Here is a 24609-nt window from a genome sequence, read left to right as displayed (position 1 = left end):
GCCAGCTCATTCATTCGGTTTTACGCCGGAATGTCAGGCTCCTTTCAACTTGGACCAGGCCAACTCGGATTATCTTTCCACGTATAATCCGGTATTATATGAAATTTTTTTGCGCCAAATCTACCCTTTAGCCCGGTAAACTGTTCTGTCCGCGAAAAAACATCATCGACAGCGTGATCCCTTCGTTTATCGAAAAGTCGTATCGATTTTCTGCTGAAAACCACTGAACTCCGAATTCATGATGAAGTGATGTACTTCAATTAGTCAATGTAATATAACGAACATACATTCAATATCAATTTTCGTGCCTTCGACGCGTACATATTTCCAGTAACATCAAATTACATTTGTCCTAGTTATATTGGCGGAAAAATATATTTTTAACGACACAAAAGTATTTCTAATTTCGTATATGAAATGATTCCGAAGTGTTACATTTTATTATTTTATTCTTCGAATGTAGAATTATTATTTTCCAAGTTACTCCATGAAGATACATTGAGACAGTGTTTCAAATAAAGTTATTTCGAAAGTGTCTAGTTTGGACACTTCATAGATGTTTCTTGCGAGAGACACGAACTTTGCTAATGTTCTCAAAATTGTTAAATAGACATGGTCCTTACCATGCTGTTACCGATTCGCAGCAACGTATTGAGCTCGAGTTTCGCCCGATCGCAAAGCAAGAGGATGTTCTCTCTGTGCTCGTGGCTGGTGTACGCGCTGTCAGTGAAGTCCTGTGTCCTTTCGACGACGGTATCGAGCGCAGAAGTGAGTGTCTCCCTACATCCAGGCCCTAGAAGGGTCATCCTTGTAGTTTCTACGAGTCTCTCGAAGTGTTTCAATGCGGAGAAAGCTGTGCTGCTGTCCCAGTCCTCTTGCTGTGGACTCTGGAATTAATTACACAGTCAGTCAAACTTTCATCCCCCTCCCCTTTTTCGGATTTACATGATACAATTTAGTCTTTGAAGGGAATTCCCTTTGACACTGCTCAGTCAGTTTCTAAGGAGAAAAGGGATCACATACGTACGCATTTTAAAAAAAACTTAAATACTAAAATCTATTTTATGGAAATATTCTGAAACAGTTTATTCTTTTTAGTCGTTTAAAAAATGTTTAAAAAATGTTCTCTTGAAAAAAATTATGTCACCCGACTCCCACCCCGTTGAAATATATCACGAATATGAAAAAATTTATATTTCTCAAATAAAACGAACAAAATTAAATTTTGAAAATTGAAAAATTTTATGATTTATATTTATTCTAGTACAATCGATATATTGCTAATATTTGTGTTTATATTTTAAGCAATGGAAAGTACCTTTTTAAGGAAGCACGCGTTGTGAATTTAAGACCGCATTATTCGCGTGATAATAAATTATTAAGTTTATAGAGTGTTTACGTAGTAAACACAATCTAGTATTATTATATTATACGGAACTTTGACGTACGGTATCTAAATATATTCTTGTCCTAAGGTTAGCATACACATTTGAAGTTCAACCGACTGCATTGAACCAAGCGTAGGGCGCATTCAGCTATAAAATACCTCAACAGTGGCCATTATACATTTTTCTAGTGCAATTACTCGCACGAGATCCTTGAACGTGACCGAGCATCCCGCATTAATTTTTCCTCTAAAGCTTCTGGAATATCGGTTAATCTGCACGTAATAAATTCTCGGTCACTTTACATATTCTTCTAAATGGTTCGTTAACGGCCCTTATCAAATTCTCAGTGACAATTTTTTACAAAGTGAATGCTTTCGACCGTAGTTAAAAAGAATTTCGATGAAACAGATAAAAATAATTTTAAATCGAATATAAACCTTCTACGATAGTAATTCTCAATATATAAAGAATTGATCTCTGTTATTGGAAGTTACAGAAACCTGAAAATTCGTTTGAAAAATAAACGCGAGGAAAGAAAATATAACGAAACACAATTTACGAGCAGAAAGTGCTGTTCATTATTTAAAAGATCTTTCAAGGTACTTTCTAATTAAGCAAATTTCTTAAGAATTAAATTTTCTGTGTCAAGGTTCGAAAATAATTTCGCTGTCCCATTCATCAAGCATTCGTTAGATGGAAATTATCGTTTGCAGTGACCGTCACAGACCCACGTTATATGCACCAAATTTAATTCAGTTGTCGCTTCATAAGTTTCGCAGAAGTGGGCATTTTAATATCATTTAAACTAAATAAATTCCCCGTATCTAGACCATTGTTCTTGCGCGAAATTTGGCTGCCCTCCCGGTCCGTGGCTGGCAAGAAATTTAAATAATGTCGGTGCATTAATGCACTGGAATCGCGACGCTGCTATTTGGCACGTGCCGAAGAATGCCTTGCAACGTTGATGACATCTATTTCAGCGTTGTTTGCTATGTGTCGGCTTTATCCGCGGTACGATATCAATTTGCATTGTTGTCGATACATAGCGTCCATTCTCCACTAGAGAGATGCTCCTTAAATTTCGAAAATGCTCCAGTTGCGAGCTGTCCAGACGGTGTTGGCATTTTGCCTCGAGTATGGAAAATTTTGGGATATTTTTAACTTCCGGATGCCACGTTCCATCGCACGTGTTGAATAAAAAATCTCTTAAAAGATTAAACTTATAAACTGTCGAGTGTAAAATTTTTCGACGAAAAAAAAAAATTTCAAATTGTTCTAAAAAAAATATTTTCAGTTGCGGGGGTTAATTACAATCATTTTTGGTCAATAGACATACCCTCGAAATCCTAACCATTTTCGAGAAAAAAATTCCTTACCGAAAATGTCTGACCATGCGTTGATATGTTTCCCTGAAATTTTTCAGCGAAAAAAAAATTTTTTCAAATCGTTCTGAAAAAATTATTTTCAGTTGCTAGGGTCAATTACAATAATTTTTGGTGAATAGACATACCCCCGAAATCCTATCCACTTTTTAGAAAAAAATTCGAGAAGGTGTGAAATTTTTCGACGGAAATAAAAAATTTCAAATCATTCTGGAAAAATTATTTTTGGTTGCAGGGGTCAATTACAATAATTTTTTGTGAATAGACATACTCCCGAATTCCTACTCAGTCTCGAGAAAAAAATTCCTTACCGAAAATATTACGTCTGACCATACGTTGAGACGTTTCCCTGAAATTTCATGCCTATGTTTAAAACATCATAACTTCTGAACGGATTGGAGGATTTTAATATTTCAAAATACAAACAACTCTCATTTTGGCGAAGAATATGTGGAAGTACTAACATTAATTTAAATGAAAATCTATTTCGTTTCTTGGCATTTCTCGTTTTGTTTCGACTGCTTGGAAAAGTCACTATAGAAATCATAGTCATTCTTCATGGTTTTGGCGACGATTCGGAGATCATCTCGATTTCTCGTGTATTACTTTTGCTATGCAGCCAACGCTGCACAAGGTCACTGAAATTGTGCGTTATGGGTTAGTCGGGGATCACAATTTAGCGAACGAAAGCTCCTTGGATCCGTTCCAACTTTTCTCATGTATTTCATTGTAAACGCTTCATCCTCTGTTCTCGTATGATTTCTATGATTGTATGTTCACGTTTGTAGGTAACGTAAGACGACAATAAACATCGTTGAGTGGCGCCAAAAATTCATAAAAGCAGGACATCGATATCCTAGGACGGACTTATTAAACTGTGCGTACTATGGGTCAAATTATTGCAAGATTTAGTAGATCGTTCGAACGAATATATACTATTCCTATACGAACAATAATTCTCACTTTTATGGACTCTTTCCAGCTCCATTCTGATACAGATTGTTTATTTCGGTTGCAATAAACAAGATTGCTTGTAATAAATTTATATGAAAATAGGTTACAAGTTGGTCTGTATTTTTACATGTTTTACATTTTGAGATAACTGAAGAATATTTTTTTTATCACCGTGTCTGAGTATATAACCTTCGTACATTTCTCTTTTAATTTTGTTTCAAATACTTTTATCGAAATTTATTGCAAGATCACTTACTTGGGAGTTCGAGTACGATTGCGAGTCACTGCAGTCTAACACGCCGTCTTTCACAACGTAATGTATCAAATCCATGGCTCTTCTCATCTGACAGAACACGGTGTCCCTGTTCTCCCTAGCAGATGGACATTCCGGATGCCTCAAGCACGTTTTACTAGACGTGAGCAACATCATAGTACTCCTTTCCAAAACTTGGCGTGCCGCAGCCATCTGCGCCCTTCGTCGCTCGTCTTTTAAATCATTCTGAAATTTCGAACAGTTCTCTCCGTTTAGAAGTACCCCTTTTACAATATTTATGATTAGTACGTTTCGTTGCTTTAATTTTTTTTTTTAACTTTACGCGAATATAATTCTGTATAAATGCTTCTTTTCTTGAGTTACGACATCAAAGGCTGGATATTCTTGACTATCAGTATACAAAAAGCACTAGAATTCCTTTTGAACTTATGTCTTTCTGTGAAAGTTATGATACTGGAAATCCTGAAGGGACTGATTCTATTTCCACGACTAATGTACCTTTCAGATGTTTTTCACCTTTTCTATCGATGCTATTTTTAAAGTACATGGTACACGATCCATCAGAAAGCATTTCTGAGGAAGGGAAAGAAGAAACGAGAATTTATTTGTAAAAGTTATCTGATGAAGACGGTAAGAATGATTTTATTTGATAGTAATAGGAAACATTAATAATTGGGAGACGCAAAATAAAAGAAAAATAACCTTACAAGTATTCCTGGAGTTAATATTTTAAGATTTAAAGCGTGGGATTATTTCTTCTGGTAATTCATTTGCGTAGAATGATCGTAAAATTATTCGATGAGCTACTTACTTGGCGATCACCCGTCAGGTGTGCAAGCTCCACCATTTCTGCCCCAAACTGGCTGAATGCTTTCACGAATTCGGTGAAGTTCGAGACACTTTCAAGGCGGCCAAGACTACGAGCCACCTTGTCCTTCGCAAGAAGGAGTTGCTTGACCACGACGATGTCAGCCAGCAGGAGAACCCTCGTGACAGAACCAAGAAGACATCTGGCAGCCCTGACGACAGAGCCTCGGTCAGCCAGGCTGTCCTCCATCGCACATTCGCATAATTTTTCGATCGCCGAGCCTGAAAAACAATCATCATTACATTCGTAAAATATTCCATTCTACATCGAGATCGTGATGAAATTGTATAATAGAATAGCAACTGATTGTCACTTATTGTTAAATAAAATGTCCATCTTTTTTTACGTTTAAAATTTATTGATGAGAACCATTCGTTGAATTTTCATGGAACTTTACAGTGTTTTAAAACACACACGTATTTTTTAAATAGTGGCAGTATGAATTTAAGAGAAATTCGAAATATTAGTGAAACGTGGAGCTCAGATATTATAAGTGAACAGTGCATGATGAGATTAACAAATGATTCGTTTTAGGTTCGAATTAAATTGTGTAGGAAGTAAACTGTTGGCGTTTCAAAATCAGCAGTGTCTGATCGTTCGATCGTATATAGAAAAGATACGGAAAATAGGCAAACCGAACGACAGCCCAACCAGTTGGAAAGACTAGAAGTCTCCATTTCGTTGCCACAGCGAAACAAATTGCTTCCATTCGTCGACTGCATATTGACCAATGGTTCCAATGGTTGAATGAAAATGGATCACCAAGGCCTATGCTCCAGCCAAGCCCTTGCCACGAAAAGACCATGATTACTGTACGGTGTGTTTTAAAAACCAAACAACAATCGACTTCAGAGAATAGAAAAACAATCGATTCTTCTTCACATTGTGAAAAATTAACGAGTTTTACCGCGTTCTCTATATCCAGCGTATACGCCACCAATAAATTACCATTTTCATTAATATTTTAACGAGTTTCACAGAAACGAAAAGCTATTTGGGTTGAAAAAACTGTGTCGATGGTTTGTTATTCACATTTATTATTAGTATTGAAACTACACAGATATTTCCTGCAATGATTGTTCTATTCATTTCAGTTTTTTTTTTCAAAAAATTGGCGATTGAAACTAGTTTGCACTTTGTAGACCTCACGAATTTAGATGAAAGTTAAATATCGTCAAAAAGACGGTTTAATAACACGTTAAATTCGCGGTCATTCTCTGAACAGAGCGCGAGTGAATTTATTGTGAGAAAAATGGCGTTAATGGATTAAATCCTGCTGTTCCGATATAATGACGCGTCATCGAGAAAATAGCGCGAGAGTGACGAAATGCTTAGTGAAGCTTTTATATGACATACGTGCTCATCGCAGAAACAGAGATTTCTAAAATTAGAACGCCGTAAGTGTGCGTAATTAAACACTCGTTCTATTTCCAACGGTCTTTCTCTAAATAATGCAATTACACAATTAGCTGAACCAAACAATGCAGTTATAATCACATTTTAAACAATTACAAGACTCAATTGTTACATGTTAGATAAAAATTTGTAGAAAAATTGCATCGATTATATATTTCACGTTTTACTTGATTTTATTTAATTTTCTTTTCATTTATTCTAGAAATCCTACAAGTTACACGTGCCTGTTATTAGAATTATATGAAAACCCTTCAATGTTAATCAAATTCTCGTGAACGCAGACATTACGTTTTCAGTTCTTTGACAATTTCTGATATGCAGAAGCTCGTCTCCAATATCGTCGTGCCTCCACAATCGAATGTCCTTTCATCTCCAGCGATGAATATTTATCATCTTATGAAATGCGTTGAATATGTGATGAAGAATACCGAGTGAATTTCGATTCGCTCGTTTTTGGCGTAGAATTCTACACGAAAGGTGTCACTCTAATAAAACATTTTTTAATATCAAATATTGCATTCTAGTTTCCTCTCATAAATTGCACTCTGTATTGTTGTATTCGAACTTCAGCGTCTACAAAGAAAGCCCACTTCGACGTTTTAGTATCTTATGAAATATACAGAATATACAAAGTGGGTTCAGGTGTTCCCCTGTAATAACGCGGCAAGATTATGCCTATAAAGTGCTTGTATCGTCCAATGCAATATTTTGTCTCGTCTGCAATAACCGTATTTGTTAATTTGTTCTGTGCGACAGTTTTTCTGCTCCGTTTATTAAACAAAGTCTCCTATATTACAGAAAAATAAGTTTCGTTCATTACGGTCTCGCTGTCAATTCTCTTTGTCGACATATTTCTCTTTTTATAAAGAGAATACACAACCATATTCATAAAATAAACGTTATATTAAATATCAAGAACAAAGGAAAATCGTTGGTTTAATGTAGCAATATTTTCATAATATTTTTTAAAGCATCGAATATCTTACTAAGTGACAAAGTCATTTGAGTATTTTTATTAGTATATTTGACGTTGCAACTCTGATTTTGCGTGTATCTACATCTTTATAACATTGTTTTAAGTTTCAAGAAATCGAAATAAAAATTTTATGGAAATAAAGTTGAATTGTATTTAATTATCCAGCGCATCAACAACGCTGCGTTCTGTCATTTCCTTTGGCGAGACGCAGCGTTCCTAACTTTTTTGACCAGGAGCGAAATTCTTTAATTTAAACTGGCGCGTCGAGAGATGTTTTGCTCGTTTCATTTTTCAGTGCTCGACGTCCGCGTTTTCTAATTACGTGGCATCGTAAAGCAGCTAACCGAGAGTTTACGACCCTTTAATTCTGTTTCGTCAATATTAATTTTCGTCCAGCCAACTTGATAAGTCGCGAGCCTCCATTTTTACGTAACCATTATTCGATTCACGAAAATTTCAAACTGTCTGACGAGAGTTCGTGCATTCCTACTTTTAAATTACTTTGTCTTTCTTTCTTGCTTTCGAAACAGCTAAAATCCGATTTGTGTCAACCTGCATACGATTTTGAGTCTCAACTGCCCAGGCATTGTTATTTTCCAACCCATGTATACCTATTGCACATAAAAGAGTTAAAGAATAGACCTATCGCTGTACCATGAGTATTTTATAACATGAGATACACTCATCCAAAGTGGAACAAAATGTTAGAAAGATCATGCATCAAGTTGTAAGGGGATCCTCGTAAGAAGGCTTTAATCTTCGTAATCGTTTTAGTGGGTCAACAATGACTAGCTTATGGTCACTGGTGGTCAACAGTGAGGTTGACATTAAGGTCAGCGGTCCAGTGAAGATCCAGAAATGGTCAAGAGGTGGGACCAATCGAAATAGCATTGTTCTCTAGACCAAGCGGTTCTTAACTCTTCACGTTGACACTGTCTCCCCACTCTTCGACTTCCCCACTCGAAGACTACCGCTGGACAAATTCTTCAGTACCCCTGGAGCATCCAGGGGGATCGGGTCCCGCGGGCCAAAGTCAGGCCATTCGTGGAGTGCTGACCACTGGGGGGACCAGGAGTGACCAGGAGTGACCAGGACTGACCAGGACTGACCAGAACTGACCACTACTGACCAGTGCTGACCAGTGGAGATCCGACTACTGACCACTACTGACCACTACTGACCAGTGCCGGACCGTGATGACCACTGGTAAGAACTATTTAAAATTGCTCTCCCCACTTCTATTTTGTCGTTTGACACCAATTCAACGTTATGGAACTGTCTAACAGTTTTGCTAAATTACGAATCGTTTCTTATGTTACAGCTGGACCTCTGGTGCTGCTTCCTTTGTAATGGTAACTAATGCTCAACAAGTAGTAAGCCCACTTTACTTATTTATATTATTATCACAGAATTGACCAGTTTATTTTATTTGTTTGGTCATAATTCGGTGTTGTTTTACTGTCCGGTTTTATCTGGTTATTATGTGTTCCTCCTCTATTTCTATTTCTGCCTTATTTTTTGAATTGGCATAATTGTGTTGGATCATGTACCATTTTTGTTTGTAGATTATTTTATGTATTTTGTTTGTATATTATTTTATGAATTTCGATGTCACTAATTAGAATAAGATTTTTATTCTTATTCTATTTCGCTAAGATATTTTGTTTGATTCTTGGGTATTTTCATTCTTTGATTTCATCGTTGGATTTTCAATTCTGCGTTGGATTCTCAATCTTTGTTTCTGTTCGTCTTTGAAGTTTGTATGGTTCTTCGGACAATTTTTGTAATCATTCGCTATTTTACTTCGACTTTATACTCACATTACGCAAGTATAGGTAGAATACTTTGTTCGTAACATGTGTAAATTTTGTACATTTCCTTAGGTAGGTCTAGCATCGAGAATCTTATAGATTCTCACTTTTAGGTACATCAGCACGACTAATTATTCCATCGCTTCGTCTAGTTTGCATGGTGGTTATTAAATTTCCTTTCGTATGTCACTAATATGTGTATCAATTTTAGTTTCAGATTATTCGCAGGGACATCGAGGGAGTACGCCACATCCGCCGAGGGACATTTAATTCTAAGTCGATTAGATTTAAGCTTCGTCGCGAATCTTAAAATTAACGTCGAAGATTTCTTTATTCTACATATTTCCGCGTTGTACCAAGCAATTATTCAATAAGTAGCTTCTCTCGTTCTCTCGTTCCCTCGTTCCAAGCTTCGGTCACCGCTGTTTCATCGATTGAAACATGTGATCGGCCGTGTATCTGGTCCGAAAGATCTAATCGCCTTCCCTTGGTAAGCTTGGTTGAGGGAAAACGGCACTTCGCTGGAAGGTGTGGAGTTTCCGTATTCTGCGGAAACGCATACCTTCCAGCGGAAGTCGACACCGTCTCAGGTACTCTCTCTTTGTCAGACAACCTAAGTCGGGTCCTTCGGGCTCCCGGCGGGTTGCGTTGGAGAAATGGAGACCTCGATTCGGAGTTGCAGTTCTCTGTTTTCTTGTTGAGATCGAGTTAGCAAGGGCAGTAGGTTCGATCCTCGGATCAGCTGCACGGTACAGCATCGCGTCGCGTCGCGTTGCGTATCCCACGATTTAGCTTCATCCCTCTTTTTAACCATATAATTGCTTGGTACAACATCCAAGGAACTTTGTTTCCTTCTATCGTCCGAATTTTAGCTTCAACTTGACTAGACTTGAGCTTCGACGTTAATTTTAAGTCCCTATTGTATGCGTCCCCCAATATTGCCAAGTAATTATTTAACAAGTAGCTTTTCTCGACTCGTTCTCTCGTTTCTTGCTTCGGTCACCACTGTTTCGTCGAACGAAACATGTGATCGGCCGTCCAGTTTGTCCGAAAGATCTAGTCGCCTGCCAATGATAGATCGATTTCTAGAAATAGAAATCAATCTACCAAGGGCAGTGTTGATTCGATCCGAAGATCTGCTGCACGGTTCAGCATCGCGTCGCGTCGCGTCTCCAACAATTTAGCTTCATCCCTTTTTAAACAAAATAATTACTTGGTATTTAGACTTAAGTCTTTAGTGTAGTCGCGTGTCCTGTCAAGTAATTATGTAACAAGTAGCTTCTCTTTCCCTCGTCTCCCGTCCCCTCCGATCACCACTGCTTCCATGTAGAAAGCAAGTGATCGGCCGATTAGCTGGTCCGAAGGGTCAGTTGCCGTCCTCTAGCGAGACGATCCAAGGGAAAGGGTATTTCGGCCGCAGAGGGGATCAGGGACTGTTCCTGTCTACGGTAGCCCCGACTCAGGATCCCTCTCTCTGTCAGACATCCCGAGTTGGGTCCATTTGGCTCCCAACAGGATGCTTGGGGGAAATGGGGAACCTGTGTCGGGTGCGTCGATTCCCTTACCCTTCGATCGGACTTGCCAAGAGGCAACGAGCTGACCCTTTTGACCTCGCTATTCGGTTCGCGTCTCTCGTTCCTTGCACTATTGCATGGTGCATCGCGTCGTATCGCGTCGCGTCTCCAACAATTTAGCTTCATCCCTCTTTTAAACAAAATAATTACTTGACATGACTAATCTAGTTTCTAAGGATGTAAAAGGGAGATCGATGGAACTTGGATTCCATCTATCTCCTTTCGGGTCTCCACTCGCAGCAACCTCCACGTGGTGAGACCTGGTAATCGGTGTCACCCACGATGGAAAAGTTATTCTTCGTGGGTGACACCGAGCTAATGGCTGCGAATTTAGAATTGTTTCTTGATATAATAAACGAATTTAGATTTATAGTTAGGCAGGTTATTTTTATTTGAAGACAAATTCTTTTGAAAACTCTTTCAACTCTCTTCGTTGGTTGCGTGTCTTTCATTGATTGCAATCAACTTAAAAATAAGCAATCCAATTCCGAAATATGTTTTATTCTTCTGATTATCCGCTGTACCGTGTATCGATGGGCTTCGAGGTACTTGAAATTATTGAAAAATATTGCACAATATCGAGAGGGCTCAACAAAACATCGTACGAAAAATTTGTGTAAGAATTTTCGCTTGTACCTCGACTTAAATACGATTCATTGAATTATCGATTAATGGTCGAACAAGAATCGAGAGTCTTAGGATTAATAATGCCGAGGAAGTTTAACGAAGCGTTAGCTGATAGCGTTTTTATATTCGTTGATCGAATCAAGCACCGCGGGCACGAAGCAAACGAAGTAGAAGAGAAGATACGGCTTTGGATTCGGTTAAATCATCCTGTTACCTTTCTTTACTCTTTTCATCCTCCGCGATCAAGTAACAAACTCTCCATATTTCACCACGACGCCGACATCCTATCGAAGAGCTTCCAAGAGCCTGCTTCTTTCAGGTGGAATTAATTTAAATTATTTGTTTATCTCCAACCAGTAATGCGAGTTTTAAAAAGAATCTGATCGAAGAACGCGTACAGTTAGAGTAATTACAGCTTTCGAGAGTATTTATTTTCAAGAAGTTGATATTCAAAATATACTTGACTATGCAACAGAGAGATTACTTAAGTACGAGATTTTTTAAACAGAGAAAATGACACAAATTCATCATAAACTGTATCATAAACTTCCTGTGCACGTTCAGTTCGCTGGCTCATTGGATAATGTTGCTCCAAATATTCCAGAGATTCCAGCGCATCGGTTTTTGGATTCTTCGTTCTGAATTTTACACTCTGATAGTAACCTAGAAGGCATAGCTGTGTAACGTAATCAGTTCAGCTGCCTTGATAGCGAAACCTTACGATGCTTTATGCAGATTGAGTATCAAGTACGCCATGCAATCCCCCTTGACCCAATTTAACAATCGCAAAAGTACATTGTTTCGTCCTGACTCGATATCGCCTGAATTACAATGTTTTTCCACCGTGTCTACCTAATAAACAGATCGTTCCTTGAAAGCGAAAGTCCGCGTGTCAATGTCTACGTTTCAGTTTGAGAAACTTCAGACGGGACAGCTATCGAGTTTTCTTTACATTTCTTTCCAACATCGGCTTCGTGATTTTAAGAATTAGGACACGACTCCTAAGCGAAACGAGGTTTTCTTTAAAACTTCACAGACTCTCTTAAAATCACACCTACCGCACGCTGGGAGAACAAGAAAGCAGACTCGAAGAAAAATAGACACAAACCCTGAGAGCTACGCGGAACGTTCGTAATTCATTCTTCGTTCTTTCGTTCTCATTCGTGTTAATTAAATATTAACGAGAACTGATAATGAGAAGCTGGTAAGTCGCACAAAATGTCTGCACGTACGCAATATTACAGAGGAGCGCATTCGAGTTTATCTTAAAGCGAAGTGCTTTTCCCGATATCGATGTTTGTATTTCGATGCACCGCGTCGATCGCAATTCGCAAGATTAAGCGCGGAGAAGAGAAATCTATTGGAACGGCTCTTCCGGGAACAATTCTCGCGAATCGAAAGCAAAGAACGAGAAACAGTGACAATCGAGAGCAATCAGTGCTCGAGTCGCAAATTTTTGTTAAAGTCTGGTAACGTTGGACCGTAAAATCGATTTATCGTTTCTTTTTGCATTTTCTTAACCCTCGTTTGCAGAGGCGGGGGATCTCGATCGTAACAAGACCACCTAAATGTAAGCTAAAATTACGAAAACACTGCAAATTGCAAAAAGTGTAATTTTCCAAGATAGTGTCTTATAATTTTGTCCAAGGGGAGTTGTATTATTCTGGTTTAAATTGGGGATTTGTTTAGTTTATGAAGATTGCTTAAAAATAAATGGTCTTGTTATATCAACAAGTTATATGTTCAATCAATTTTGTCTACCAGTATGATCGGATAAAACTGGACGTATAGCAGAAGTTTGATCGTGTATTAGCAGTACGTCCTGAATAAGTCTTTGCTCTAGGAATGCAACGATGGAATTGGATCGTCCTCCAGCATCTCATGTAAATTTGTGAGCATCGGATTACAGATATCGCAGATCGTAGCACCGCAATATAGGCGCATTGCGTATAACCCAGTTCACCGATTGGTAGCTTGGTACCATTGATCCGTTGCTATGATAATGGAAGCTGACAAATCAAACGCGAAAACAGATTGTCAGTTTCTAAGAATTGATAATAACAGATCAGAAAACCCACATATGAGACACAGTCCAATTTTTGTTTTAACTGTATAATAAATATAATCATGGTGCATAACAAAAAAATATTAACTCAAATCTTAGGGACAATCTACCCTTTAAGGAAATAGAAAGAATCCTTTTGCAACAAGCCATCTCATCTAAATAACATAATTTGAAAAATATGCACATTGATCCCAGACTATGATTTTTAGAATATTTTCTATTTATTCTAATCTTGTAACGCGTAAAAGTTTTGTGGAATAAAGACGAATTAATGGCCGTACGCTGTACTATTTCGAAAATTGTAGAATGTTACGAATGGGAGTTAATAAATCGTATCGCGTAACACATTAATTAAGGTCGTAGTATAAATCACGCCACCAATCGTTCCGTTAACGCCACGAATTATTTTTCCGCTTTCGAAACTACCATTCTGTATAAAAAACAGATTTTTCAAGCTCACGTCCCGGATATATCGGCGGATCTATCGAATGCAGCAGGTATATTTGGAACACCACCGATATTCGCTAATCAGAAATCTGAAATTCGCTCGGAAATATTAACAATTTCCACGTCGAATGCTAACGTTCCCTTTCCGGTTGTCTGATTAATCCCTCAGGATCGCGTATCGTACGTGTTACGATATGAAATGCACTGCCAATCGAGTGCATGTCAAACACGTTGCACTAAACTGCACGTGTTCGCGGATATTCACCTTGCATACAAAATGCATTCGACACGCGATGTTTGTTTTTTCTACATACTGTGTAACGTCGATGTTACAGTTCGCTATAACTGTCACACCGCTAAATGAATTTACGACTCGTACACAAACTTGGCACGTTCGTAGAAATCGGCTGACATATGCACTGGGAAGTGTGCAACCACTTTGAATTAAATCCACTTTAGAACATCGAATCATTTTCGCTTATCGTTTCCGAGAAATTCTGTAGCTAAACAAATGGATTTCGTTTAGACATTTGATACTATTCTCAAGCGTGAGATTTTCTATTTTAAAATTTCTCGAAACGATGTAGATTGAAACTGGAAGTAATAATTGTATCGAATATTACTTAAAAGTAAAAACGCGTTGAGATCTTATGAAATTTTTATTAGTCTACCGAATATAAATTTAAAAGATTTATTTTTGCAACAAAGCAATCCACTACTATTACCTAACTCTGCATCGTGTGTATCAAATATTAATACCGTCTCAAATTACGGTATGAGGATAATTAAGAATACTTGATTCGCTTAACGTCAGACAGGCATCGAGATTTTATTTTAGAGGCAGAAAAGTCTTTGAAGTTAAGTGTGAAAATATTCGACGTCTGCCAAAACGATGTACCCGGCCTCATTCTTCGTTGAAAAATGCTCGGGGGTTAATAAATGTTTTGCACGTTGACTTGACCCGATCTTAAAAGGTAGTTGGGATAAAAATAGCAGAGTGCCGTCTATCGTAAGGGTACACAGACTGTGGAAGAAGTTACTGTTCACCGTTGATCGATGCAGTTATTAGTGGACGACGACACAGCAGCCGTTTTCTTCGAGCAAAAGCCAACATCGGAATTTCCAAACGCGCGCTTTACAATCACTCTCGGTTAATCCACAAATCAAATATCGAATTATTATTCCTTCGATCGTTTGTTAATAGCGTCTCTATATGAAATGTTAGTATAACACAATGGTCAATCAGATTTTCTCTAAAATCAATTTGAGGAATAAGAATTTTTTGGAATACAAGAAATATTTACATATTCTGAATTCTTAACTATGAGTTTGTACTTTAATTTCCTGCGTTAATTTCATTTGAACTGTACATTAAGCTAATTGCTTGCTTTTGCAGTAAATATAATAATAATAAATACCATATTCGAAGAGGAATGCAACATCTACATCATAATACGTTTTTTATTATATAATTATCTGCGTACAATTTAACAGAATAAAAATGAAAAGCTCTTGTGGTCAACCATAGAAAATAATGTCAGTGAGCGTGAATATATTAAAATATACAATAAATAATGTGATTTTATACTTCGTAAAATTAGGAACCTGCTAAAGTCCATTCTCTGACATCTTAGAAGCTTCTAAATGTGAGCCTAAAGCGACATGGCCCCACCATCGTACTCTTAATTGAAACATTTCTAAGAATACATCAAGTAGACATTGATGCAGCATACGTGGACAGTCTCTCGACAGGAAGAACAATATTAAAAGGTTGTTGTAGGAATTTGAAGCCAAAAACGATCGCTGACTCGTGGATCGTTAACAATAAGGGCAAGATAGCAATAATAAGATAGCTTCATTTCGAAATTTATGCACACTGTTCATGACGATATATCTCTTGGCATTTAGCCACTCCCTGGACGGTGTTGCTTGCTTTGCCTTACTTGCTTCCCACTTTTCCCGGCTCGTCTTTGTCCGTAAAGCACTCCAAGACTACGAAACATTTGAAACGGCTCTGTTTCACGAAAAAAAAACCAGTAATCGGAGGTTAAACTGTCTCAATATACGCTTAGGCTCGTTCCAAGAACGTGGGCATTCATCGATGAAAACTAGAAACGGCTGTAATGCAATTTTCTTAGGGAAACGATCTTTAAAAACTTGTATTTTACGAGCAACAGTAGACTCGAACATCAGGAAAGAAATAATACGAACAAAGAAGAGCACATTATATTTTTAGCAAATTTTAATTTACTAATATCTTACTCTTGCATGGTTAAATTCTGTAAAATGATTTTGTACGAAATTCTAATTCTTTTTTCTCTAATCAGATAAAGTTTACAGGTGTTTAATTGCCAGGAAACGCGAATAGAATATCCTAAGAAAATAGACATTTGCTAAGAATCAGTATAGGTTGAGTCGAGACACAGAGAAATCTGAACTTCTCGCCTTTGTCGATTTTAACCTCCTCGGTATAGCTCCTCGTCTTTATCCTCTTAACTATCGTTGTCTACCTCTTGACTTTCGACCTCGTACTACATTTTCTCACGTCATTCGTTCGTTGATACTATCTGCTGACTTTTCCTCGCTATCTCCGTACGTGTACGATCGTTGAAGATAAGAAATCTTCGGAGTGTACGTTCGTTGAAGAAACGAAACTATTAAAGTGCTTCCTTTATTGTACTTGACGTTTCTTAATTTCAATCGAAAGATAGTACGTTTTAACGATGCAAAGCGCTCACTGAGAGGACAAAGTGAATTATTTATATCAATTATTAAAATGCATTATAAATGAACTGAACACGGATTCAATGTTACGCAAAGGTATTGATTTTCTATTCGAATGGATTTACATTATAAATTCTACTTGTTACGAAATTTAGTTCTTTCCGCAGAAAACTCACTTTGCTCGTGCATGATGCTGCTCGTAAATATACTTCGTAATGTACGAGATAGCCGCGTGGCTGGTTGAATTTATCGCGAATTTTCGAGTCTGTGTATCGTAAATTGTAGTCCACCGCGGACACAATCGTTCTTGTGGATGAAATCGTCGCAATTTCCGGTGGATCCGCGCCCAGATTCGTCTGCATCCGAATCAGAGATTCAATTAACAATTAATCGTGGCCTAATAGTCATTGCGGTCTTTATTAAATTCTTACTATTCGATTGATCGACGCGATTGAATCTTCCGTGACATAACTCAACAATTTCGCGAACGCGTCGTCGGTTTGTTGACGTCCAATATTGCGTTTAAACATTTTTTGATACACCATCAATCTCGTTTACGATGCGAAACACAATTTCGATCCACGATAGCAGATAATCGTATTAACTCGCTGAAAAATGGTCTTGAAATTTTTTATCGATGCTATAAAATGTGACAAATAGCTGTCTGACATTTTCTACGAGAGTTATTTTGCATAAGAAACTTTTTTTATAGACCGTTTAGCAGAAAAAAATGTTCGCGCGTATACTTATTCACAGCACCGTATCGCGCTTCCTTATACAATTAAAGTTCATTTACTAATTTCATTCTGTTACTACCATAGAGTAATTACTTCTCTAAGGAGCGATCGCGAAATAAATGAAATTAAATTCTAGAGAGGTTCCTTGTACAAAGGATATCATTTCATTTGAGTATTCCTGGAATTGAATTTCTAGACCCAGAAGCACAGTAGATAAAAGAACTGAATTATCAAACAAATTTTTTCCTCGGAGAGATTGATATTACGACGTCATTCTTGAATTATCTTCTGTTAAAAAATAGTAAGTTTTATTATTACGTTGAAGACAATTTCAGTCTTAGATGATATTTAAAAAAAATTGTGACTAATAGAATACAATTAATGACTACCTATTTAAGAAACCAGTATGATATTACCATATTACTACTTCTGAGGCAGAGTGAATATAATTTAATTGAAATTACCATTTTGTCAGTTTTTCTTTTGCTTGTATAATAAAAAGACAAATATGAGATTCTAATAATTAGTCCATATACTTTATTTTGATAAACGGATCGAAAGAAAACAGTCCACGATTAATAAATACGTACACTGCAGGGAATTATAAATTTCTGGATACTTTTGTGCAGGAGTATTGTCAGCACTAAATAGAATAACAATGTACGTATAGAATATACATGACACCAGTGCTTCCAACGATTTATTCGGATACATTGCGTGCCACATCGCCGTGAATTTCCACCCCACGTTATCGTTCACAGGACTCGGATTAGTTACAATGGACTTCACGTGCGATAGGAATCGCCCTACTAGAGATATCACTTTTGTTCTGACCTTTGCAAATTCTAATATCGCTGCTCTTTTGAGACAGTTAGAGGGAAACCGTTATTCTGCCTCGGCGAAGATAATCTCCATTTCATTCGAGTGTCCTCGATTTCATGATTTACCAATATTCAATTTGCCGAGTCAGTATTCCCCTCGATCGACTTAGTACTGCCATAAGATCTGTTACGAGTTACGAGTATATCGAGCTTTCGTAAGAGAAATAAGAAAATTATCTCTATGAAACGTTCTACGTGGACAAAGTTTTTATTTTTGGGCAAATAATATATGGTCTCCAAGATTATTTAAAAAGCTACTCTTGTTACTCAAATTTTGACAAAGAGGTTCTCTAGCTCTGACCACAGTTTGTACTACTGCCATAAGATCTGTTACGAGTTACGAGTATATCGAGCTTTCGTAAGAGAAATAAGAAAATTATCTCTATGAAACGTTCTACGTGGACAAAGTTTTTATTTTTGGGCAAATAATATATGGTCTCCAAGATTATTTAAAAAGCTACTCTTGTTACTCAAATTTTGACAAAGAGGTTCTCTAGCTCTGACCACAGTTTGTACTATTTAAGTCTGGACTACTAGATTTTTCAGCTGAAACGAACTTGTCGACATTGTTCGGTATCCATTTTAAAGTTATTCTTGCTTTATAAAGTGGAGAAATGTCTCGTCGGAGAATCCACCTTTGCCTTTAGAAGGGAGTCATACTGAGGGGCTTTAATGCTCCTTCCAGCAGGTCTTTGTGGTATATTTTCTTCGCGGTTTTATTGCCATTCTCAAAGAAACCAAGGTGCGTAACGTCTTGACGGGACATTTTTTATAAAAACACTGCTGGCTGGTAGATTTGTATACATTTATGAACGATTAATAAAGCCAGAGTTGGAGAATATGGTCTGCGAAACTTCTAATATAAATCTTGATAGCCCGAAGAATACCATTTAATTAAAAACATAAGAAAACAACTTGTAAATTTCATTATTTGGGCGATACAGTACTGTCTAAATCTACAATCTATAAAATTATACATACAAGCGAAATAAATGTTGATCTTGAGACCATCAGATTAAAATCTCGAATTTCGGTTTAATTGAATGGCATAAAATGGGAAAACAAAGAACGAAAGGAATTGTTTCGATTATGGACGATCGAGTAACGATAACGACTTGAAAGAAACGAATGAAAGCACAGTTCAGAGTGGAGGGAATTATTTGTTTCAATTGGAGAAACTTTTACGCCGTACAGACGTACCATCTGGGATAATCTTAAAATCATAAGATATTCATTCTCTTTCACGAGTCAGTAACTCAATTCGATAGAATCTGAACTATTTGCTGAGTGTATCAATCGACAGCTTACGTGAGAACTTTTACAATCAAATCACTCATCCTATGTTACTATTGAGTTTAATATTTATCATTTGACTTACAGTTGCATGGGCTAGCTCACAGCATCTAATACAATTTGTCTCCAGATATTTTTATATTAAATTTGTTCTATACGTCCTACATACAAGTTTATTAATTATTTTTATTCAACTTCAGTACAGTTTCTGTTTCGACTGCATTATGGTATACCGTTAAATTTCATTCTAGAGAAGGGAATAATAAATAAATTTATTTACAAGATAGTTCTCAGAAAAATATTTAAGAATATTTGTTTCTCATCGACCGTTCTAAACCCCTAGATATGCACGATTGCAGGTAGTAAATGCATTTTAAATATTTCGTCAGCACTAAGAACTGTCTCAGATTGTAAATTGCAAACAAATTGGCGCAATTCGCTTAAGCGATGCCCATTGGTATTCGAGCACCCCGAGTAACCAAAATGTCTGTACTTTATCTCGAAAACAAGTCGTGGCTCGATTCTTCGGTGATTTCTTACGTCGATTCATCGAGTACCGCCGTGGAGAAAACGGATAACCGAAAAGAAAACGCTTTCGGCAACTTCTTGTTGGTTGGATTCCATCTGAAGGAGACATTGCTCAAGGCTCCGCTTAAGATGGCGAAAAATCTTTCAAGGACCTTCGAATCTGGGCCATGACGTACCCATTTTTTGCTCCCGCGATACGTTTTGGCATTCGTTTCACTACGAAAACACGCTCAGCTTTAAGAATTTGGAACTTAAGAGCACGTCCCTTTAACGAATCTGCTTAAACGAGTATTAGATGACACTTGAAACATTTTTCTTTTCTCACAACGAAGCATAGAACTCTCATTCATATTATTAATATAAAAGTCGCAAAATCGAACGTAGTGTGAATATTTTTGAACTACGGAAAACCTTTCAATTTGCAGCAAGGTATAATAAACAGAATAAATTAAAGGTACGTCATACTGCCTCGCTCATATATTTTGAATGACAATCCTCTAATCACGCGGGACGTCTGCAAATGAAGCCTATCAATGAACCATATAATTATCTGAATGGCAGTAATACGATCGAGATTAAATTCGAGGGAAATATGACATCAAAAGCTCTATCACTGATTTATTTACACCAGAATAGTATCACGATATTATTAATAAATTAGATCGTTGGAGAAAGAAGATATGAAATGGTTTGATACCAAAGTGTTCAGAAATTAAAACGATGAAAAAGTGAAGTAATGGTTATAAGGAGCAATGTTGTTATTATCATCGCGATTATGCCTCCAAAACTCTTACGTTCGTTTCAGGTTTGCAAGTAGTTTGACGCAAAGTAAGGAAACCGTTTTTTCCCTAGTTTCCCTATTACAAACGTTGTTTTTTAGTACAAAAAACTCGCAAGCCCGCTTTTATATTGTCCTTACACTATTAGCAGAATATTCAAGTTTGAGGACGAACGTGTTTGTTACAGACTACTTCTGAGAGATTGTTTCCAGAAGTACTTCCAGCATGGCATAAGCGACTTTTTCCTCCAGTTTGCGTATTCTTACCAAGGCTTTCTGCAAAGTTGCATACGAGAGTTTGCATTTATGTCCTCTTGGCGACGATATTCAGAGCTTTTAGCCAGAGGCACTCCTTCGTACGTCACCGATATAGATCGGAGAGAAGTGTTTCTGTTCGGGGGCGGTCCGCGTGAATCGGAAAAAACGCGAAAACCAAGGCGGAACACGAGAATGTTAATAGACAAAGCGAGGATTTTCGAGAAAAATTTCGAGCAAAAAATCCGCGAGTAAAACAACGAAAAAACTAAAATCCTACATTAATTATTACTTGTTTGTGAGAATTCCAACAATTTCTTCTATAATTGCAGTCAATTATGCACTATATTGTTACATCGAATTACGAATGCACTCATTTTATAATTGTTTCGAATGCACAGAAATTACGTTACACGAAGCGATTAAACAAAGCTCATAAGCACTGGGAGTAAAGTTTTAATGGGGTGGAACATATGTTTCCAACCACTTTTGCGTTTGTTCTATTGTTTTTGACTGGACTTGCCTCTAAGCCTCTGTTAAATCGTGCAATTTAAAAACCAATTTTCTAAATTGTCTTATAACTAGTTGGAATAACCGAGGTTCTGTAGTAATCATGAATTACCATGCAAAAGCAGTAAAATGGCAGGGAAATGAACTCGTACGATCCCGAGTTTCGCGAATACGCGATAAAAGTGGAGGAGCGCGGAGATTCAGATCTGGATGAAATTTCAAGGGCAAGTAGCGTTTTCCCAGAGATTTTATTTGCACCTGGAGAGTCGCTGAGAGCATTGATACCCAGTTCCAACTGTCAAGAGAGCGCGGTATAGCGAAGTCAAGCCACAGCATAACTTGTTGGAGGTACAATGATTGTATGCCTCTCAGCGTCAGCACGAGCATGAATGCCTACCGAGAGATACTTTTTCAGCTTTTAGAAGGGACAACCCGTGACAAACGTCTTTAGAATCTTCGTGCGACTTTTTAGGAGCTTTCTATTTGCATAACAAGCTTTGATATATGAATCCTGGCGGGGCAACTTCTGCATACGTAACCGTGAAACTTCATTGATCATTGTTTTTCGTGAAATTATAATTCACGATGCGCTTGGAACTCTGTACGAGGCAAACGTGGATGATATACGAGAACGAACAGCATTGGTATTGTCTTTAAAAGCTACAATGGAATTTTAAATTTTATTTCTGTGTTTCAAAAATTTAAGGCACGATTTATTTAATTCGAGTACGATAAAGTAATTCAAGCATATATTATTTGTGTTTGTTTTACTTTATGGGCAGTGAGATTGCTTATAATCATTCGATCAAATTAGACGCATTTGAGGGCTGTATTAAAACTATAGGTTCGCAAATCATTTGTTGTTTGCTTTAAATGTTTACCCATCAGCCGGAGCTTAGGTAAAAATATCATAGGAAAACAAAAAGTATTAAGGTAATAATATCTACATGGAGAGGATAAAGGGGGAAGAACAAATAATAATTTTTTTGAATTTTACACGAAACATTATCCAGTAAAAAATGTTTTCGCGTATATGAATAGATAGTACTCATAAAGTGGTACGTGATTTGATCATTTTTTGGCTGGATATGCAGGGAAAAATGCTTCAGAGTCGCTGCTCTTTAGGATTTAATGCGAAAGAACGACTCACCAGCAACTCTTGCGTCCTTGCATGCCTCGTACATATCCTGTTTGATCTCCGGATTGTCATCTGCGATGGTCTCGCCAACAGTGACGAACCTCTCGACCGCCAGATTTACTGCTTGTCCGACTCTGGCGACCGCATGTAGACTTCTGTCCGAACATAGCGGACGTTCTCTGTGCGACACCAACGTAGAGATCTGGAAAAATTAATAAAGACAAACGGGTTACGATACTTTTAACACACTTGATCGAAGGCAACAATTACTCAAACGAACATATTAAATCCTATCGTGACGCAGATCACATTATTTGCTTGGTAGACCCTCGTAATAACAATGGTGCTAACAAGGAAAGTACTTGAACCCGGAAATTCTGATGTAAATAAAACTTTGAAGTATGCTAGAAACAATGTTACACTGATCCAATTATTTGTTCACGAATGGTAAAGAATCCTCAATTTTCAGGTCAAAATACCCAGACTGCATGCGTAGATAAAGTTGAATTTTATTTACGTGAGATCTAAATGGTCGACAATTTTTATTCTGCGACACGTATAGCAAAATTATTACCAAAATTACAAGGGTACATTTATATGGAAGAAAAAGTGTATGCTCGGTAGACATGCAGTAACGAGAACAGAATTAGGGTATGTATTTGCCTGGCACAGCACCAAGTTACCATTTTAGCTGTGAATAAATTAGCTGTTTAAAATGAATTAATTCGAGCAGATTAACTCTCGTAAATTGCTTGAATTTCCACGAACATAATGTATAGACGCGATACATTACACAAAACCACCGATCTACAGCGTCTCTCGTTAGTTACGAGTTTATATACTAATTTTAATTGTTTTCCGTTAAAACACTTATACCCTGAGATCCATGCAATAATACTGTCGTTAATGGCGAATTTAATTAAAATAAATGCTACGATGCATGTTTATCGGATGATTTCGTTACTCGTGGTAATAAATTAATAGATTTCAGACATGGACACTTCAAATAATGTAATAATTTCTCTGTTTAATTACGAACGTTCCTAATCGAGCACCCAAGGATGAAATGTTGAAAAAGTATTCCCAGCTAAATACGAGTCCTCGAATATCGCCGATCTTGAATATAAAAATAAGAGAAAATACGGGATAGAGAGAGAGGCAGGGCTCATTATTACCCAAGTTCAAACCAGCTCTAATTAATGCATCGTCTCGGTGTACGTTGCTGTGAAAAAAACAAGCGTTACCGACACACGCGAAGCTTTCCTCCGCTTGTAATGGAAAGCGCCTACGCTCGGATTGTTTTGTCTGCCGGCTAACGACCAGACAGATCCTCCCTGTCCCTCCGCCCTCTGCATCTTCCTCGTAAATGCCAAACGTGTATTCAAGAAAGCTGCACGAGAGTAACCCCGTTACTTGGCCTGTAGCTGCAGGGGTCTATATACCTCATTTTCCACACAATCGGACAATGCATTTAGCCGCCGCCCCTCTTAAACTGTTTCGCGAGGCCTGCAGTCGAGGGCAGACAGACAGACGCGAAGAAAAACGAGGAGGAGACGCGGACGGGGATGGTTTCTGGGCGAAGAGGGACGGAAACAGAAACAGGTCGAGGGAAGAAGAACGAGCAGAGCGAAGGGAAGATGTAAAGGAGAATCTATGTGTACAGAGCAAAATGTATATATCATATATACCTACACATATGTGTAGACGCGTATAAAAGTTTGCGCAGGAAGGAGGTGCGAAAAGGACGATGAAAACTGGAGCAAAAATCGGGGATGAAGGTGAAAAGACATAAATGGTCCCCGCGGGGTCTAATATTTCTTTTGCTAATAATGTGCAAGAGACGAAATTTTACGGTAGAAGTATTAGAATCGTATATATCGACTCTGGAAGCTCGTTAAAAGGTCAGGGTTTTACCTAGGCAATTCTCTTTGTCGGAGCCTTTAGTCCAAGTCTTATTTACTATCCGATTTCTAGAAGTTGGTA

General features: G+C 37.6%; 1 protein-coding gene across 5 annotated transcripts in view; it reads right to left on the bottom strand.

Annotated features, from left to right (window-relative positions):
- The window catches only part of Alpha-catr (alpha-catenin related), an 81907-nt gene that overhangs the window by 20964 nt on the left and 36334 nt on the right, over nucleotides 1-24609 (bottom strand). For all 5 annotated transcript variants that reach the window (XM_076765964.1, XM_076765968.1, XM_076765966.1 and 2 more), the window contains 4 exons: nucleotides 22639-22828; nucleotides 4810-5087; nucleotides 3981-4223; nucleotides 624-887 (listed from right to left, as the gene is read on the bottom strand). In XM_076765964.1, the coding sequence (XP_076622079.1) occupies nucleotides 624-887; nucleotides 3981-4223; nucleotides 4810-5087; nucleotides 22639-22828 (975 nt within the window). The remainder of the gene's footprint in view (nucleotides 1-623; nucleotides 888-3980; nucleotides 4224-4809; nucleotides 5088-22638; nucleotides 22829-24609) is intronic.

Source organism: Colletes latitarsis, chromosome 5 (assembly GCF_051014445.1).
Source record: "Colletes latitarsis isolate SP2378_abdomen chromosome 5, iyColLati1, whole genome shotgun sequence".
NCBI lineage: Eukaryota > Metazoa > Arthropoda > Insecta > Hymenoptera > Colletidae > Colletes > Colletes latitarsis.
This window is presented reverse-complemented; position numbering and strand designations above follow the sequence as displayed.